Source organism: Paralichthys olivaceus, chromosome 9, assembly GCF_024713975.1.
Source record: "Paralichthys olivaceus isolate ysfri-2021 chromosome 9, ASM2471397v2, whole genome shotgun sequence".
Lineage (NCBI taxonomy): Eukaryota > Metazoa > Chordata > Actinopteri > Pleuronectiformes > Paralichthyidae > Paralichthys > Paralichthys olivaceus.
In genome coordinates, this window is record NC_091101.1 from 20,301,877 (window position 1) to 20,323,321 (window position 21,445).

The 21,445-nt window shown below is 39.1% G+C and overlaps 1 protein-coding gene across 1 annotated transcript in view; it reads right to left on the reverse strand.

The window, feature by feature from the left end:
* Positions 1–16,560: 16,560 nt before the first annotated feature.
* Positions 16,561–21,445, reverse strand: part of gfra4b (GDNF family receptor alpha 4b) — a 36,667-nt gene continuing 31,782 nt past the window's right edge. Inside the window, exons 6-8 of the mRNA XM_020078666.2 lie at positions 21,273–21,407; positions 19,246–19,412; positions 16,561–18,108 (exon numbers count right to left, since the gene is read on the reverse strand). Coding sequence (XP_019934225.2) covers positions 17,968–18,108; positions 19,246–19,412; positions 21,273–21,407 — 443 coding nt within the window. The 3' untranslated portion in view covers positions 16,561–17,967. The remainder of the gene's footprint in view (positions 18,109–19,245; positions 19,413–21,272; positions 21,408–21,445) is intronic.

Sequence of the window (21,445 nt, forward strand, 5' to 3'; positions counted from 1 at the left end):
CAGAATTGTACATGGACTTTCTCTGGAGTTTGGTTTTCACACATGAGCGACGCAGCCGGAGATTCTCTGCTCGGTGTCTGTACATATCAAATAAGACAGAAGTAGTTATGTTAGTGGATGAAAAAAAGAGAACTAGATAGAATAATTCGAACCCAGCTAACTTTCTTAACACTGCACAGCTGTTTGATCAATGTGAGAGGTGGGTGCCGATGTCTTCTCTGATGCAGCCTGTCCATTTCAAATGTTGGGGATGTATGATGGGAGCAGGTTCTGCCAGCAGCTTCTGATGAAACACTTTGTTCGCCCTGCTACCCCATCTCATTACTCCTGAAATGAATGGCCTGCCCCTGAGAGTGTGAACTCTATTTTAGAAATCCAAAGCCGGGCTCATGATCCAAAATGTTTGTTCTTTAGTCTGTAGAGGTCTCATATGAAGCAGCCTTAGTAACAATGACAAAGGAAAAACTACTTATGTAACTTATTAATAGAAAAGTCTGTTATTAACACAGCAGGTAATGTGATGGATGATAGATCCCTTCCATTGGATATTTATTATGAGCATGTATGTAAACGTAAATCAGCTCAACTTTAGCATCACTTTGCTCCAGTGTCACAATACATCTGTAGACACATCACATCCACCGAGGCTGCTCCCATTTAGATATTTACAACAATCATCTACCTTCATGTGTAATCAGTCACTTATTGTGTCAACTTATTGTATCACAGACAAACATGATATGAATCAGAATGAATCTATTGCACAATATATAAGTTTGAGTAAGAACTTACTTCAGATGATATTTTTGTGCCTGATTTTCACTTTTGTCTCCTCACACCTCTTTATATACAGTCTATGCCTCACACCTGAATGTGGGAGCAAAGGTTTCATTGTGCGCCATCAGAATTAACCAACACTTATTTAAAACCCCTGAATGATTAAGAACTGATGCAACACGGTTACTGTTGCTCTCATGCTGTTCACGGCACGAATTGTTTTACAAATGAACTGCTGTGACTGCAATAACAAAAATAACAGTAGCCGTAATGAATGGCTACAGATCCTTTCTCTGAGAACTCTTCAGGCACTGTGAGCATGGATGTCCCATTTTCTTTAATATAACCAGACCATGCAGGCATCATGGTCAGTCATAACATCTGCACATCCAAATGCATGTTAGAGCACCAGACAAAGAGTGTTTTGAATTATAACTCATGGATTTCAGACTTAAATGGAGCCAGTATTGTGGACGTCATGTGTAAAAAGTAGCATAAAGGCGATAATGTCATCTTCAAATGAGGATGAAAACAGTAGCCACTGTGAAAGTTAACCATGAACTAAAAGGCTGGAATTTTAAATTGTGTCAGCAGACATAGAGTTCACGGAATGGAATTAAATTTTCACCAAAAAAGATGATTTATGTCACAGAGACATTTTTAGAGTTGATGCCCATTTAATAACAAGACTTCATGTCTACAGCTAAGGCTGCATGAGAATCTACTCAGGCACAGCAGGGATTAGAGCTGCATATGCATGTTAATATGATCACAGCAACACTGTGGATATTCCAATGTTAGCCAGGTGTAATGTTTCCCATGTTCACCATCTTAGCTCAGTGTGTTAGCATCTCAACATTTGCTTATTAGCACTAAACGCAAAGTACAGCTGAGTTTGACTGTAATAACATCGGCAAATTAAAAATGTGTGCCTAATTAAAGTGCGGACCCCTTGATGCTCAAGAAAAACTTCCAATGTTATTACAGTTCAACTTCAGGGGAAAATAAATGTCTGCACCAAAATTCAGTTTTGATTTGCAGTGAGTTCGCCTCAATTTTCCCACAATTGCACAATGTAGTTTTGCAAATATGATGTGTTTACCTTGTTGGAGTTAGAGACGTGCTCAGGTTTGGCAGGGATGTAGACAGGCATGAACCCATACCTGGAGTTACACATATTATTATTAGGGCAGCTGTCAAAGTAGTAATGTCCATTAACTTCTCTGTTTCAGTATTAGACCATATTCTTAAAATATCTTTGTTCTGTGCTGACAAGGAAATACAAGTAAACCAGGTCCTCAGAAATAATTAATCTCTATCTGACTGTTCCATCTAAGCACTGAATCATTGTACTCACTGTTTCCTTCAGCTTTCAGTATCATAGTACACCAGCATCACCTGACCTGAAAGACCAGGGGCCATTTTCTTTAGTATTTCATGTTTTGGAAGGGTGTGTTTCTTATCACATGTTAATAGTGTTTTTTGAGGCACAGTGTATTGTAGACAGAAGTTTATACAGTAGCTATGCACAAAACAACCTACAGTTAACTACTGATCAATCATATTATCCTGTAAACAATGATTATTTTAAAGTTTTTAGACTTTTTAACTTAAAACTTAAGATGTTGAGTTTAGTATTTAGTATACAAGCAGTCACATCTTCTTCTTGGATTTTTGATTTAAGAATTATGAGTGATCAAAACAGTTGTCAATTGATCGATAGCTTATTTAGCAAATCAAGCCCTGACATGGATGGTGGGGGTCAAAAGGGGATCAGTCCAGTTTTACAGTGAAGCTAAAAAATTCAAACAGTGAAAACAATTGTTTTTGCTAAATAGCTTCCGGCCACAGGCGGCAGCAGTGAGCACAGCCAGATTAAATAACGAGCGCAGAAGAAATATGGCCATTTTTGTTTCTGTTTAGTTTTTCACTCACAGCAGGAATAAACTGAGATATTTTCATGTTTCGACTTTGACCCAAACGTATCTTGAGAAGTTCTCATGTCCTCCGGCAGCTTCGGGTGTGAATGTTCCTCTGAAATGTAAACGAACTGTCCCGGGAGCAGCAGCGGCGGCGGCGGCCCCGCGGCTCCAGACAGAGATGGCGGGACTGACCAGCCGCACTTTGAAAACAGATGCGGGTCTATTCGTGGTATTACGGTACCACGTTGACAGACAAACATTGAAAGTTTAAAGTCACTTATCAGAACATTTGACGAAATATATAAAAAACATTCTGTTTTCCACATGAGACATGGACACGTATGACGAAATGGGAAATTATATGTATGTTTATAAGTCAGCACATGTTTTTATTATAGATTTCAGTACTTGCTGCTATTAAATATTATTTAAAAACGATCCTTGAGAGGTGACACAGATATGTCACCTCAGTCCTGTAGAAATCTAGAGACAAGTAAATGGAAATTTTTCTACTTTTTCATTATGGACTTTAAAACTTGATGTGTGGAGCACCCACGCTGTAGTTTGTTTTCCTGACACCTGAGTTATCAAACTTCACGGAGACATCATCGTCAGATTGACCAGGGGGTCTAGAGGAAGCCCACCTACAGGTAAGAGCCACTTTTATCAATATGTGTGGTGTGATGCAGTAGCTATCACCTGTTGTGTTGTGTTTGTGTTGTGTTGTGTTGTGTTTGTGTCAAGCTGCACTTGACAGTCACGTATCGTTGCCCTGTTGTAGTTGTTTTAAGTACTCAAATATTATCAGCACCAGGGGAAGGCTGATTGTATTTATACTACACTTGCACAAATACACCACAGCAATTACTTGTATGTGTAAACCTGCCTGATTCTGATCTAAATTGGCTCAGTTTAACTGTATTGTACAAGTTGGTACATAAGTTAGATGTGTGAACGTTGTTGCAGTTTATTTGTAGAGTTGTCTCTGCAGCTATTGTCGTTTATAATAATGATGATAAACTTTATTTATATTGAACCTTTCAAAACACACACGAGTTATAAATGAACAATTAAAGGCAACAATAGGAAAACAGCAGACAGTGAAGAATTAAAAGCAATTTGAAGATCACACTCAGCATGAGAGCACAAATACAAAGCTTGTATTTCAGGCCTAATATCGACCTGTGGTTTCACTTGAATCTGTTTGCACAAATAACAAATGATCCACCAATTTGCAAGGTGGAATTGAAATTTCACTCGTTCTACTTTTTGTGCAGTAAATCTATACTTTAGAAACCATAGTATTTTACCTGTGCACTTTTTGGGTCCAACTATTTAACTAAAGTATTGTTTTCTTCAACTGATAGTAAATCAGTGGCATAAGTAAAGATAATAAAGAGATGGTCAGCACAGGGACACCTGACCTGAACTGAACTGAAGAGTCCCATTTAGATCTTTAGAAGCTTTACACAATCCTGCTGAGAATCCACAGAGAAACTAAGCGACTGGTGCACAGAACGTATTAGAGGAGATGCATGGTTGTCCACACAATCTCCAGCTGTACATAACTAGAGCTATCATTTCAAATTTTATTTCATGCTTCCCATTCATTTGAAATACATTTTAGGAGTTTTCTTATCTGTACAGTAAATATGGGCTGGTATTTCTATCGTCCCAAACAGAAATTGGACTTTTATGATAACATAAACCATATTTTATTTCATTGAAGACAAAGCTCTTACTGATTTAACACAACCAACAGCAGGCCCTGAACTCTGCGTCCTCGCCTGTGAGGCTCAGCCACAGTGAACAGACAGAATACAAACTGCTCATCTGCAGCTAAACAAAACATGATCTTTGGACTTTTCTTAGTTTCCTCGCAGCTCTTGAATGTAACTTCTTTTTGGACATAAGCAGTGTTTATGTGCAGTGCCACAATAACTGCTTTCTTCTGAAGGAGGAACAACTTAACGTGCCTGATGCTGAGGTTGATAAAGCAATTGGCGCACATTTTTAGGATCTTTAATTTCTATCCTTATTATCAGTTAGTTCCAAACTACAAGCACAACAATGTGGTTGCATTTTTTTTGTAAGAAGCTTGATGTACAACATTTATGTGGAAAACGCCAGTGTGAAACTGGAGCAGTAACTTATTTGAGTTCAAAATTTTCTCCCAGGAACTTCATTTAAACCCATGGTGTAGGGGAAACGTGTGTAGAGGAACTGAGTTCTGCAAACGTTGAAATACACAGAATGTCTGTGTGTGGTTCTAAGACCAAAGAGCAATAAATTCAAGCATTTGAACGAGAGTTGATGGTGGGATCTTTGGAAGAAAGTATTTTGTATTGATGTACAATGGCAGACGATGAGGCTTGTACAATCAGAAAAAGCTGATCACATAAATTTAAAGCATGAAAGATCAGCAGGGGGTTTGAAATGTGGATGCATCTTTTTCATAAAGATAAGGAAAGGGTTTTATGAAGAGGTCACAGGTACTTTGAAGTTAATGAGCAACAATGAGGTAATCAGTGACCCTGGATAGTGTTGAAACTGTCGGAGATGTTAGCGCTCCGTCTCTCACTGTCTAGTTTGAACAGGATGATAGACACCAGTGAGCCCGAGGCAGGAAGTGTGAGCTTCACAAAGATGGGGCCATAATGATACAGATAGATGATATATTTTCTGGATGAGCAGGCCTAAGGCAGTGAGGCAGCACTAATAAGATGACAGGGAAAACTTCAAGATCAAGGATGAGACTTTTCTGTGGCACAGGTTGAGAAGTTCCTGCCTGCTTCATAAGACCTGGAGTCTGGTTTATCAAGTACTGAGGAAAATATAATATTATTTTCCTATACTAATCAAGGTTATTACTGCATTGAATCTGAAATGACAGTTATTTAATTTAATTTTTCAGTTTTGTTTGCTCTCAAAAGTTAGAAAATTGGTGAACAATGCCCGTTCCATTCTCAAAATACAAGTAGTATTAAAAAGCATGAATAGAAACATTTAAAATTGCTCTAATTTCTATCAAGATGCAGTCAAATAGTATGGCAAGATAAAGAAAACATTATTTTTCATTCCCCCATAATCCACTTCATAACTCCCAAATACAATAAATGCTGAAGTATCGCTTTGTTATTTCCCTGACTTACTTTACTTTACATATTTCATAATGGATAATTTTGTTTTTGTTCTATGTGGAGTCTGTGAAATGTCAAAGTTTGTATGAGGATAACTTAATAAGCGACATTTTTATTTGCCATTTTCTTATGACATTTCTCTGTGGTCTGTATGAAATTTGGCATTTCTGCATAAGTATGTTTGAGCTTCAGTTTCTGCAGGTGGCTTTAAAATCGCTGTATGTCAGATCCCTCCAGTGAAAACAGCTGCTGGGAATTGTTAGTGCAAGAGACACATCAGAAATCTCAGGGGGCGGCGAGAGGAATAGTTCGATTTCACCGACATCAACACTGATGTGGACGTATTGTAAACACACACACTTGAATTCTGTGCTGTACTGCTTGTAGAAAACATGAGGGGGCAGTATAACCTTAGCTCAGTCTTTTCCAAAGTTCATTATAGTTCTCCGTATAATGTCCGCTGTCTCCTCGAGGAGACAAATAGAAATACCTCTTTTGTGTTCTTTTTCTTCACTCTACATAATATTTAAAGATTTACATAATCTTCTGAAGCGAATACAATGAAGATATGCTAATAAGACAAATAAGAGATGCTGTAACACTGATGAAATGGCTGAAGTGCTACTGAACACTAAGCACATAATGTCTAGTGAATGAGGGTGATTATGTCAGGTCCTCGACTGATTGCCGTGCCTCACCATTTGATTGCTAATTAGTCCTTTCACTTGTTTCTCACCTACATGCTCTAGCTGTGGTCAGTGTCATTTAAGATCATAGAATTTTGTTTAACATTTGTAAAAGAAACATAAACTCTGGCCCAAATTCATGGTGATATTTTGATGTTTTTTTTATTTTCTCTCCCAAAGAGTCCCTGGTTGCAGCTTCTCAAATATACATGTCACTTTTCTGTGATGTATAATAATAAACTGAAAACATTTTGGATTTCAGACTGTTGATTGCACGAAAAAATAGATTTTAAAACAACATCTTATACTGTTACGATACCTTTGGCTTTGAGTGCCTGCTGATACTGAGCAACAAAGCAGTACCATTGTTTTATTCATAAACTGTATGCCTCCGTGTGGAGGAGAAGGGGATCTTTCTTTCACGTGTCAGACAACAACAGGTTCAGTAATTTCTTGACATTGTAAAACAAAATGTAATTAATAAATACACACACGTATTAAGTGTGTAAAGCCTCACTGATATCATGGATCAGAAATTCGTTTTATAGTAAGAGGTGAAACTACATCAAAATGCAGCGCACTGGATCGATCTAAATGTGCAATATGAACCGATCGATAGGCTGTTTTTACAGCTATAAATTGGTTTGTCTCTATAAACAGATTCTGCATGTGAATACACAGAATCTGTCGGCAAGGCCCACGATTTAGGGGCTGCAAGCTGTCGGTTTTTCTGTTTCTAGTTTGACCAGTCGAGTTTGAGCAGGCTTTGGTTGCCTGCAGGTAAACAGACCATGTCGAGAGCAGAAGAGGCAGAACACGTTGACCGAAATCGGATATGGGCTTTTTAATATATCTGCATTCATCTGCATCTAGCATTAATAACTTTCTGTGTGTTTACCCGTGCTTGGAAAGTAATAAATAAGTAATGAATAATAAAAGTATTATACTCCAGAGTGAAAGGAACAGTGTGTCTTAACTTTTTTACATGACCGTTAATGATGTTTTTGGCATGGAGGAAAAATGCAAAGGTGGTTTTATCAAGGCTGACTGGATTAGATGATGTGCTTCAATTGGGCAGGTGTTAGCTCGACTTACATCTGGAACTAAAGCTGTGGAAAAGTTGTTGAGCAGTTGGTGGGTGTCTACAGGAAAGACACAGACAGAAAGAGAACAGGCCAACCTCCAGCCCATATCTTTGCCCATGCAGAGACTTTTCCTGAGGGCAAATTGCTGCTTGGTCTAGTCTGAACGGCTTTTCGACAATGATAGTGACTGAGCGAGGGCATGGCTGGTATGAGAGGTGGATGTGAAGTGACATCCCCATACTCTCAGCCCACCAGCCTGTTGCCTTCAGAATGTCTCATTTAGCAGTAGAGCAGAAAGACAGACAGAAATGCTCAGAAAGATTACTCTCAGCAAATTGGTGCAAAGTCAAGACTATGGAATATGTTTTTTGGGGAAATTTGAATGTTTTTGTCACTGTGGACCTGAAGTGTATAATCACGGGTTGCAAGATGTTCAAATCCCCAATTGTAGTCAAGGTAACAGGACGTTTCCTTTTGGTCGCCGTTTAATTGCATACAGAGAATATAGAGTATTTCATGAATCTTGATAAAAAATATTTATGAGTGTGTGCAATTTGGTGCAGGTCCAAATATGAAGATGAAGAACTAGTGAATGTGAATGTGGTTTCATGAAGAGACCGTTGGACCTTGGCAAAGAGATGTTTTCTCTCGAGTGCCATTCTAGTTTTTATATTAATCCCACCAGAGGCATTGCTTCTGTTGTGTCTGCTTTCTATCAACGTGAAAACTATGGGGACAAAACCAAGAGTGAAGTGTTTGACATTTTGCACTTGACTTGTTTTTCTCATTTATAGATTTTTAAAAGAGAGAAAATCTTTTCTTCAGATGTATGTTGATCCATCTGTGAATATTCTGAGTATAGTATAGCATAGTTGCCAGTTGCTTTTCTTTACCTTAAAACCAAGGTTGATACTGAAAGAGTCATTCTTAGAAGGAAACACCCACTACACTCACTGATTGAAAATGTTTTCCTGAGCAAACACGCTCCAGTGAATAATTAAATGGTTAATTTAAGAAAAAATATACATGAGGACAAGTATAAAGAAGAAAATGTGTTTATTTCTCTTTATAATTGAGGCATAAGATGGTTTTTTGAACACTGAGTTTCTGTCCTTGATGTCATCATCGGCACACACACGCTGTGTCGCACTGAGTCACTGTAAACTGCTGTGGGTGGAGACAGAAGCTACAGTTTAATAACTAAAATTTAAGACTCAAAGTATCTATACTGCAGTGAAGTTAGTGTTATTGGATATTGGAGAGACATTCACTGTGGATCACAGAAAAGCAGGGAACATCAATTGATTCCTGAGATGGAAGCTGTTGACAAAAATATAAATTAAAACAAAATGTTATCAGTTCTGAGCGTCTAAATATAATCTGCTAAAAATGTGTGCCTGGTGTATCTAAGATAAGACGATTAAGCATTTGTTTGGAGTCAGTGGGTCACATGATAAGGAAGCTATTGAAAAAAATATATTCATTGAATACTAGTATTCATATAAAATATAAGAAAAGACAATGTGTGTCAATGTGTGTACAATTTTGCATTTGTTCAGAGTCTATTCAAATTGTGTATATATAGTATATATATACATGATTTGTGATTATTGTTAAGCTTGGGTCTTCTCTCCATTTCTCAACAGCACATTTTGAAGTGTCAGCTGCTGTTTCTGATCATTTTATCTTGAAAGCATGGTTTTAAATGTGAAGTCAAGTGGTCACACAATGGATTTTTTGAACATATTTGAAATTCAGTTCTTACTCAATAATTCCCTCATGTAAAACAGCTGTCCTGTAGAGATTAAAGGGTGGCTGTGACTCCATGGTGGCGGGACATGATTTAAGCCAAGGGATGATTGTGGATGGCATTTTTGAAATGTCATAGGGGCGAGAAGTGCAGAGCTGCCAGCTGGCTTATCTGCAGCCTGTCCCTGTACTGTAGTATCACCCTATCAGGGATATAGATTTCATTTCATGAGTTTGTGCAAGGAGATGTGGGGGGGGGGGGGGGGGGGGGTCAGCAGCCTCCTGCTGCCGCTGTTTGGAAACAATAGAGAATATCAGAGAAACTGAGCCTTTGTTTCAGGTATTGTTGTGTCAGAATTACAGAAGAGGCTGGACTGGAGAGAAGTTGAGGTCAATGTGAGATGATGCCACCCTAAAGCTTTGACATACTTGTCTACTGGACTGTATCCCTATATGTTATTATGCTCCATCAAAACGTGATCTGCGGCCAGGCGTACGGCCGAGTGCAGTGCCCAAATCTCAGGAGCTGCAATGTTTTGAAAAAGACTATCATCGAATGCATGGGAACGTGGAACGTGTGGGGCAGATCCCAGTAAATACGAAGTTGTCATTATTTTTTGTTTTTTATTTCAGTTAAAATGTGATTGAGAAAAATCACCATTGCTATTGCAGAATGTAACTGCACCATGCATCTTCAAATCCTTGAGCTATTTTTCTTTAAATAGTATCCGCACATGACAGCTACAGTAGATATGATACTTTTTACTGTATAGATCATAAACCCTGCCTTCCTTTTTTAATTAACTATTTGATGTAATCATTGGTCAGTGATTTGAAAACTTTCTTTACTTTGATGCATTTTGCTGTGAATGTGAACCGCTGTCACAAGTCTGAACCAACTCACCATTAAATACTGTGGCAGTAATTGTGAAAGACCTCTGGAGGAGAGCCATTCGCTTAGAAAACAACCACCACGGAGATAATTTCAAGTATCTAGCAATCTTCTGAGCTCCCATGAGGCTCCCACCAGGGCCCACAGGGGTTCAAAGCCAGTGAAGGATTTGTGAGTGGTGGGCAGTCGTTGCTGTCCAGCTGCTCCCCCTCTGACATCGTCCTGCTCAGGGACATGGAGGTGTCTTCTACTGTGCAGCTGATGGCCACTGTAGGATTCAAACACAGTGAGAGTTAAACCGACACGCTCAAATGAACCTGTAAACCCAGGGAACATCCTTGTGTGCATTACTGTAGGTACACTGAGCCTTCTGCTGTGGGATGAGAAAGGAAAATGTACCTTTACAAGACAGATGTGTGCATGTGCATTCATGCAAACACACAAAGACAGAGATATGCATGGATACACACAGATCACAGACACAAAAACAGATGTCTGCAGACGTACGCCTACATGCTTCATACACACATATGCATGAAAAGACAGACTTGACACAGCACACAATTGTGAACGTACTTGTACATCTGGAGGAGATGCATCAAAATATGCAAAACTGTTTTCAGCAGACAGATACACAGCTTTGTCCTACAAATATCATCTACTGCACATGAAGAGGACATCAATCCATGAATGGGTAGAGGGAGGTAGAAATGGAGCTGATGAGGTTTTATGATTACCTCAACCAAGTCAAAATCTCCTGACATAATTATACATTAACCCGGGAGAAGTCTACAAAAACCACACAAAGCATGATCCTCACCTTGTAGGATATCCATGCTTCAGAGGAAAGGATTACAAGTGTCACACTATAGAGTAATAATGACTTGGCATGATATTTGCCTCACTGTGAGGACTGGACAGCAGCAGGATGGGGAGACATGTTGACCTTCAAACAGATTATTGGTACTGGGTTATGCTGATTAAAAGCCACACTGAGTAAACAAGCCCCTTTGTGGGGATTACAGACTCCAAGACAGAGGACATAGTGTGCACACACAGTTTTGAGTCATTCTACGTCAGGGTTTCTGCTGGTTCTTCAAAAGTCTTGAAAAAAACCTCTAAAATTCAATCACTTTTAAAAGTAAGTCTTAATTATATTAACATTGATTTTTTTTTGTTCTTTAAAATATATTCTTGAGAGAAATATTTTGTTGACATGCATAGGAGGCTAAGTTTTTGTTTGCATTTGTTAGTTTGCCTGTTTTTCTGTTTGTCTGTCTGGATTACAACGAGGAGCAAGAGGAATCGATTTTTTTCCTCCTCGCAAACACAAGATGCAGGAGAACCATAGAAACTGAATGGAGTCTGAAAATACCAGTGGTGAAAATGTCTTGGATGTGTTGCAGGTAAAATGATCCAGTGGTAAATGGCAGGAGGCGTCAACACCCCAGAGCAACATTTGATTGTTGCTATTGATCGGTGCTGGATTCAGAGCCTTCATTGGCTGGAGAGTGCTGTGAATTGAGGGGCAACGGGCAAATGAATCCAAGTGATAGTCTCTACCACACAAATGGAATCTATAGAAAAATAAAGGGGCACATTAGAAAAGAAAGAAGCATTGAATGACGTGACATTCATTCTTTTTGTTTTGTGTTTCCTGCCCAGCTCATAAAGCCGTTTCCTCCATCTAGTGCCGAAAAAACCCTAAATAAGAAGTGAGCCATCACTGCATCAAAATTACATTAAATGTTTTTACCTCAAACAAAGCTACGCATGAACATTAACACTGAATCATAAAAGATTTCTGGAAAGCCTGCCAAAGCCTGCCAAAGCCTGCGCAGGTTGATGTCATAAATATTTGAAAATCCTGCACCTCGAAGTATGAGTCCATACCAGCATCATCCCATGAAATACCCAGTGAGGATAGATGTACAAATATCCATCCAGTGGATTAAAACATGAAGCTTTAGTGATTGACAGTGTGGAGGATGTGACAGCTGATGATTCATGTATGTTGAGTTCTGAAAGAGCTTCTCTTTATGAGTAAAGTTATATTCAGGACAGACATTAAATGCATTAACTCTCACAGTTGCTGTCATGTTTGATAATGGACATGATTTGAAACCCCTGGTTAATAAAGGTGACGATTAATTTGTAAATAATTAATTAGGTCTCGCACATAATGACTTTCCATTTTCACACATTGTTATTCAAGTGGTGCAGGTTACAGCATCTCTAATGGCTGCTGTTATTTGTGCTTAAAATGTCAAATGCAATGTTCTTCACAGTCAGACTAATCAAAAGTACGATGTTTATCTGCTCCCACCTTAGTCCGGTGTTTTCTTTTTTAACTACATCTCACTAAAACTAATGCAGCCTAATAAAACTGTGCTGTAATAAATCCTCATTCATGGAGGGGATGATTTACAGTTTTTATTGAAACGGTTTTATAGAGTAGATTTAACTGCATACAATAATTAGACAATCATTAGGAGGATGTAGATTGATGTGCTGCTGAAATATGAACATAGTAATATGTTATACAACAGTATATCAATAGGTTTAACAACATAACATACAGAAGATATTCTTATTAAACATGTCTGAAAAAATGTTGCTACAATATAAGTGGCAATAACATTTCCTCCAAAATGCTAAAATTGTGTATAAACATTTTTTCTTGATTTTAATTTGTTCACTATGAAATAAAAAACAACCTGTTTTTGCCAAAGCTGCTGTTTGTGATGAATATGCAGCTTTGCAGGACAGAATGATGTGAAAATATGTCCACTGGGTCACATTCAGATTTAAATATGTGTCGGCTGTGCCAAACTGTCTCTTTGAATCAAAGTTCTCGAGCATTTTAAGAATGAATTGAATTGTTAATTGCTTGTCATTTAGGCAGCCTCATTTTCCTAATTTTCTGTTGTCATTCATAAAGTCTTTATATCAGCCTGTTTGTTTTTAGTTTCATTAACAGAAACATTTATGAAACACAAATAGCCTCTTCTGGTATTATGTGATACAGGATGTAATCAACCATAATCTCTGCCAATGAGCTGAGCTACAGAAGGACATAACATTGGCAAAGATGAGATGTGACTAACACAGGGAAGCTAAATGGTTTTGTACGATAGATGTGAATTTCACCTTCATCAGATGTGTTCAAATCAAATCCCTTCTTATTTACATATTTTATGAGCTCCGTGAAGTTTTCTTTGGGAGATTTTTAATCTTCACACGCACTCTGTTTATGATAACAGGTTTTATGGGAGTGAGGCTCTGGTTTTATAAATTGTGTCATGGGTCATCAGCGGTAAGACATGACTCTAAACTATGTTTGTTTTTTCCAGAACGCTGCACACGGAAAATGAAACTCCATCACTCGTGGAGTGATGAGTCTGGTGTAAATCAGCTGAGCAGATCGTATTCAGAGAATTCAGATTCATAGCAGCAAACCTGTTTCTCATCTGCACTTAACAAGCACAGTTCCTCCCTGCAGTGTTTTTTTTTTTTCTAACCTACTGCTCGAGCTGATTTCATTGTCAACGTCCATGATTCAGCATCAACAGGATGCAGAACGTGTGTTCTTCACAGAGTTTTGATAGCATGAGGAAGGGCGTGAGAATTCTCTGTATCCATAAGTCTGTTTGAACAAAATTCTCAGTGTCAGAAATTTAGGATGACATTTCACAATGTGACCAACCAATGGGAATGGAGCATGAAATGATGCACAGTTTAATGTGGCACTATTTACCTCAGTTGCAGAGAAGCTGAATGATGCTTCCGATAGTGACGCCTTGTCCACGTCTATTGTCTTGACTCGTAGCCTACAGTTCAGTGGGTGTCATCATCATACAGTCTACTTACATCGAATTCCGCCACACACTTCCAGTGGGTGCAGGAGGCGAGGTCTGATAATACCCATACACTTTGCATCTACTCCCAGAAATCCATATCAATCAGAGTCTAATTCAAAGTAAAGAATCTCTACAGGCGTCATACAGGCGTCTGAGCCTCTGACAACTTGGATCCACCCGACTAAGTTTTCTTCCTGAGCAGAGCTAGATAATTTTCATATCACAGTTTTTTGAAGTGTTTATTTTTCTGCTTTCACTGAAAATTGCTGTTTACTTTGAGATGACATCAGCTTAGCTACAAATAAATAAACTTTGGTGACCATAGTGTGATATAGAAAAGGAACCAAACTGTATGTACAGTAATCATGTAGTTACAAACTCTGCTGCGTAGGTGGAATCAGACCTGAAGCAATGAGTTCATTAGTCAATGACAGACGATTAATCTACAACAATTGTGATTGATTAACTATTTAAATTATTACACCAAGTAAAAATCAAACAAAAGAAAAGAGAAGCAGAAACATTGACTTGTTGGAATTAAATATCTTTAGGGCTTTGGGGCTGTTAATTAAACTAAGTAAACCACCACCGTGGCCCATTTTTTATTATTTTTGGGATATTTCCTATATCAAATGATAAATGAGTTGTTAAAAATATAATCGAAGTATCCGTCAGCAATGGAAATATTCATCCCTCATTGCAGCCATAGTTTGTTTTCAAATAAATCCTATTGCAATTGTTTATTTCTTATTTAAAATGTGTGGAACTCGACTCATTAATATCCATTTTTAAAGCATTGTGTGAGCCCAAACTACAATATCAATTTAATAACTGAATATTTGTTTAGTGCGTCAAGGAGAACACAAACAAAACACATAAAACCTGTTGTACATCACGAAATAGGAACTTTAGTGAAACTGAAAATAACCATCAGTTGGGTTAGGGTTAAAGTTGTGGTGTTTGCAAATGTGATAAATGTTTGCAGTCCTTAGCCTTCCTGGCTGCATGGCTGTAGGATTTCAGTGTTGGCCTGATGATCGGTTGTTTCCTTCCCTTCCTTTCGTCCAGACTCTACTTTCTCACCAGCTGTTGGATGAATTGGCATAAAATTAGAAACAGAATTTCTATTACTTTTAGGATGAATTGTAAAACTATTTTTTTTATTTTGAATATCATCATCAGATCAAAATCTTAATATGTTCAATACCTACATTGACCTTCTTATTACTTATATACTACAAAGTTTTATAGTAGTATAGTAAGGTATAAGTAGCCAGTAAAAGTAACGAATAATTTATAATCACACAGACATTGTTCTTTTAGTATATAATATCCAAATCAGTTTGTTTTATTTTGATCACCGTTGCTGCAGGTTTTCTGGCAGTATGTTTTTTCCTCTTGCTGCACACATTCATGATCCCTGATGGCGCTGATTGTTTCTACCTCACATTTAACTAACAGGATAATAAAATCACCCAGGGTCACAGTCAGGCTTTAATCAGGGCTGTTGTGACTTGATTACTGGTAATTTTCTGTTTCCAGCAAAAGGCAAAACGTCAACAGTGACACAGTGAAACAGTGGAAAGTTCTGGGTTATTGTCAGCAGGAATCACTTAGTCATCCCTTTTCCCTATTTAGAGAATAATTCAAGCTATTTTCATGTTTCGATAGATCATTGAATTATAAACAAACATACCAGCTTATCATGTGGCTGAGGGGGTAGAGCGGTTATCCTCTAACCAGAAGGTCGGCGGTCGCAGTCTTCCCCATCTGCATGCCGAGGTGTCCTTGGGCAAGATGCTGAACCCCAAACTGCCCCTCATAGAAAAAAGTGCAGCCCACAGATGCACTGTATGAATGGGTGTGTGAATGGGTGAATGGCAATAACTTGTACTGTTAAGCCCTTTGAGTGGTCATCAAGACTAGAAAGTGCTATATAAATATAAACCATATATAAATAAAGACCATATCATCATATGTGAGATGTTGCAATGTTACAAAAATGATCACGGTTATCATTGTTATCGTAGAATTGTTAAATCTGCTATAAATGTTCAAAATGTACTGATACACAAACTATAGGAATATCACTGAGTTTTATATTGACATAATATATATCAATAAAGAGGATGATAGTATTTTCATTATTTATCGAATGTGAAAAGGTGCACATGTCAGAGTTCTCCTGCTGTTACAGCCACCACCTGCCTGCCACTCCTTCCGCCATGTTTTTACAACACACAACAAATGCTGCGCTTGCTTCGCCTGCGTCTTGGAGACTAGGTGACTTTGGTCGATGCTGGACAGTATCAACCAACTCATCATGGTAATTTAGGTGATTGAACAGTTCAAGTAATTGTAGAATTTTACCATGATATACCGTGAGACTGGTAATCAATTCATCCCCATCATGAGGTAATGGATAAATTACAAATAACAAATACAATACTTGTATGGTAGCATATGGTAATGTCTTTATGGCTGAAATTCCGGCCTTAAATGCAAGAAAAAACAAGATATATACAGTATAAGTAACACTGAAGTGAAGCAGCTGGTTTGAGGTCACAATTTGTTATTCTGTAAATCCCGTTATATTCTCATTTAAAATAATACACTCGAGAGGACTACTGGAGGTCGTGTTAGTTTTGGTTTGTGTTACTTCGATCTCCTCATAAGTAGTAACTGTTCGCTTCGACAGAAACAACCAAAGTATTCATTGTTTAAAAAAAAAACAATGATTCAAATGATTAAACATAATGATCCGAGAACATTTATTTGCAGCACCTCTGGACCTGTTCAGAATTCACTGGCAATTCCCAGAACAGAAAATTCTGAATCATTCATAACGGTCTGATCTCGCACATGCTCTGGACTGGTGGTGGCATCAGACCAGGCATTTCCTCTCTGGAACCAAACCTCAGAGCCTCATTTAACAATGATCATATACACAATGTGAAATAAAAGTGTTTTACGTTCACAAACACATAGTAAAGCAGCTACAGGTAAAGAGAGGCTGCTTTTCTGATTATTTCCTTTCAGCTTCAACAACTTTGCTGATGAAGACCAAGAACTTGTGTTTTCTGAAAAGCTACTGCAGCTTTAGCAATAACAAATAAAGTGATGGGAGAGAGTTTGACAAAGGGCAGAACAGTTTGATGGAGAGGACGATTATTTTGTCAGGGTTGATCTTACACACTCCGGTTTGCCACATCTCTTCTAGACGGCACTGCTGGACATTTTAGAATCAGGGCTTTGTCTAGGGTGTCTGGGCAGAATGTCTCTATTGTCTCTCCTTCACTCCACTATCCCAGTATTGATCAGAAATAATGGTCCTCTCTCAATTGCTTGAGGAGAGTGGCGTTAAAGCCCCATATACACCAGCAGCTCTCTAATCACTCTGCACTGAGGTCGAGCTCACACACAGAATTCACTGGTTCACCCCATTTTCTGTTACAGTATATGAGCTTCTGTTGATAATAAAAATCTACACGGTTACTGACACACTCCATGTCTTTGTATCACACATATCAGCTTTATGTTTTCATATATAACTCTGGAAAATGGAAACAGTTGGATAGCTGTGAGCTGGGTTAGTCGGTACTCTTGGCTTCGTTTTGGCTCGACTCGATCGCAATGACAATGTACAAATGTACAGACTGGCTTTGATCTCATGCTCTCTTGAGTGAGAACCCGAGCGGGCGGACCTGGACCACTGAGACACAAAAATAGAGAAAACAAAAACTGCTGTACATGTTTAGGCAGGAGGAACAGCACATGGTCCATTTTCCTCTAAACTGCACAGGTCCTCCCATCTCCTTGGTGTTAGCAGGGTCCTCTGACTGCTCCCTCGCAGTCTTTAGAGTCCATTGTTTAGCAGATGAAGGAGCAACAGAAGGATGAAGGCAGCTTGGAGCATTAGGCGGGGAGGTGAAGCAGAGTTTGGGAGGCTTTTGGGTGAAAGGGTTGCCTGGCCCACCAGCAGTTCATTTCCCAGGGCCTGGAGGAGACAGAGAGAATCAGTTTATGACTACTCTGTCTTGAATAGCCCAGTGCAGGTCTTATCATGCCAAAGCAGGCTACAAATATTGTCTTTTGGGGTTAATCCTACAACTGGAGGTCAGGATTAATACTGCGGTTAAGGTAAAAACAAGGACGGTGGCTAGGCTGCTGTGGAGGTTAGTGCTATAGTTAAATCAGTCAGAAGACCCTCGGGACCTGTATTTTTCTGTCTGTCAGCACAATGACGCAAAAACTACTGACCCGATTCTCATGAAATTTTGTGAAGGGGTGGGACCGGAGGAAGATCTCTTAAATATTTTTACACCTTCTTCAACATGGTGAGATATGGTGTTGGCCTTGGTGGAGGAATGTGGCATCTGAGCACACTTCTAGTTGCCTAATGGTCACTGTGTCACTTCAGGCAAGTCATAAATTCCTTCTATGCCTTCACTAAAGGCACACTGATCCTTTAAACAATCATTGCTCTCTGTCTTTCACAGCTTGCAAGATTTACACAGATGATCTTTAAATACCAAAGACCAGCTTCATCATTCCAGCAAATATTTACATGTGTAATTATGTTTGATTCTTTACTCCTCATGTGATTCTCCGTGTGCACTGTGTTCCAAGATGGACGGAATGGAAAATTTCAGAGGATTAGTCAAACTGAGAAATAAATTTAGACATTAAGTTTTTCATAAGGATATCACAAACCCTCCCGCTCATTTTCCTCACCCCTCTATGTCTGTTATCTTGGTTAGGTTGTAAAGTGCTAATCTCAGCATTGCAGTGGTCCCACCATCCAAGTGTAAATAGTTTTCACTCTAAAACATCATAGTCAACATGTTTGCACTGTTGCAGTGACATTGTGAATAAAAAGTAGCCACTATGTGTTGAATCCACACTTCTCCGGCTCCCACTGATTCATCCAGCTGACATCATTACACAGACTGCACAACTTTATCCCTCTGCTCAAATTCCACACATGGTGCCTTTAAGATTTTAAAATGGCAGTATATCATCTCTGCACCTCTGAGCAATGTTTTCTCCTGGTGTCAGAAAAGGTTTCACTGCTGGATGTGTGACTGTGTGAAGCCGCTGATGCGACCGCCGACCATGACGGAAAACTGCACACCTGTGTGGGGATGATTGTATCCAGAAGGTTCCTCACGGTCTCTGCGGTTTGTGGCGGAGAAGTGGTGCTCCTGTTCTCTGTGCTGCTGAGGCCGGGGCTGGGTGCGCTGGGCTGGCTGAGAGTCGGCTGCTGCTCTGACTCGCTTCCAAACGTCACGAGAGCATTCCCTGAGACACGAGACGAATCAGTGAAAAAATGTTATTAGACCTCAGCAACATTGTCTTGATATGTTTTCCCAGTTCCACTCATGTCTTATTCAACCATGGCAGAGGCCTTCGGTTCTGAATTGTACATTTTGCATGAGAGCTTTTGCGCGGCCAGATCGACTTTGGATTTACTCAGCAGCAGCAGAGAGAAGAAATAGAAAATAATCAGTATTCTCTTCAAGTAACCAAACTGCACCTGCCTCTCCACATCGACCTCATTAACTCAGACCATTTGCTCTGGCCAAACAACTCTGAGACCTCTCTGTATCTCCTCTAGGCTGGGGGCCCGAGGAAGGACTGGCAAAAGATTCACCGGGCAAAGATACTCATAGTGTGTACAGGTTCAGTCATATATACATATTTATGTATATTTGTACATATATATATTTGTAATAAAAGCAATAAGTTCAAACTTTATCATCAGGAAACTGTCTGTCACAGGCTACTATAAAATTCTTAATCTTCCAGTATAAATGCCAATCTCGCTGAGGGCATTAATAAGGAACGTACTCATTCACACAGAGCAGATGTAATAAGAGAAAAGGTGTTAGGTTGAGAATTAGCATATTGAAAGTCTGCAGAAGAACATAACACACAATAAATTATAAAACACACATGTGGGACCACTGGATTAAAGGTGTTACATCCTGGTATAAAATAATCTCATATTGCTCACTTGTTATCCATGTTATTGTTTTATTTATTTATGCAGTTTTATGTATTGTGAAGACTACTGATATTATTTATTTTCCTGAATTTCATTCGCAGAACCCTGATATAACAGCAGGCTCATTAAAGTCATTATATTCAAGTACGCCCTGAACTCCTGACTGTATTTTAAGGTCATGTGGGTCCATGGCAGCCTCTGAAAAAACACTCAATGGCTTAACTTTTATACTATTGTTCATGGGTCCCAGATGGCGACCCCAACTAACACGTGTGATCCCCTGACTTTTCCTCCAGCACCGGGTGTTGGGGGGGATGCATAGAGGCTTTTAAAAAAGGAGGGGGGGGGGGTCCTAGCCCTAATAAACTTTCAAACTTAAAAACGTTCCATAAGTCATTACTTTTATGATATTCATGCTACAAACTTGGATTTCGAGTGATGTTCAACACCATTAGATGTGTCAAACTTTTGAAATGGTTGGCTGATAGTTGAATATTTTGGATCCCACTATACTATATGTGTACTTGTAACAGGGTGTACAGTGTGTGTGTGTGTTTGCTTGGACTGTTCTCATTAGCAAATCACAATAATCTCGATTATTGCTCAGGTTTTCAATTGCATTGGGATCTTGTGTCTGTTATCACCTGCAGTTAAGGGTTAAAAAAGATTAATCAAAGTAAAAAATAACAGTTTGCTTTACCACCATACCAACGTAAAGGATGCATTGAAGTATGTGTTCAGGGACGATTACATCATTTTAAACAGACGTGTCTCTTTTCATACGTAAATGCAGCATGAAAGAGGCTTTAAACTCTGCGACATGCAACTTGTGATTGTTTCTCTCCTGCTGGCCTAGTTTTCCTGGAAATAGACTGATAATAAATGTGTCTCAGCTGTCAATGACTGGAAACAGACATGGTTGTGGCTTGGGAAAAATCTCTAACATCAAGTCTTCCAATGAGAAAGTGAGAAAAATAAAAACAGCTCTTTCGGTGGAGCGGCATGATACCGGTTAAACAAGACACTAAAACAGCAGCCAAATGTTTCACTCTCCGGGCGTATGAAAAGAAATGCCTCAAAACAAACTCAACCTCTTACACCAAAATCCAGAGTCACAACATTCCATTACATTGTGGACAAAGAGAGAGACTCACGGAGACAGATGTTGTTGGTGAAGGACCCCAGGAAACCATCGCACTCGTCTCTCTGGCTCCCGCTGGCTGAGCAGGAGCACCACGGAGCCACGCTGGACGTGGAGTTGTCAACATAGTTGGGAGTTATTGTGCTTCCTGCAGGGAGACAGCGCCATGCAGGCCTCAATCAGTAT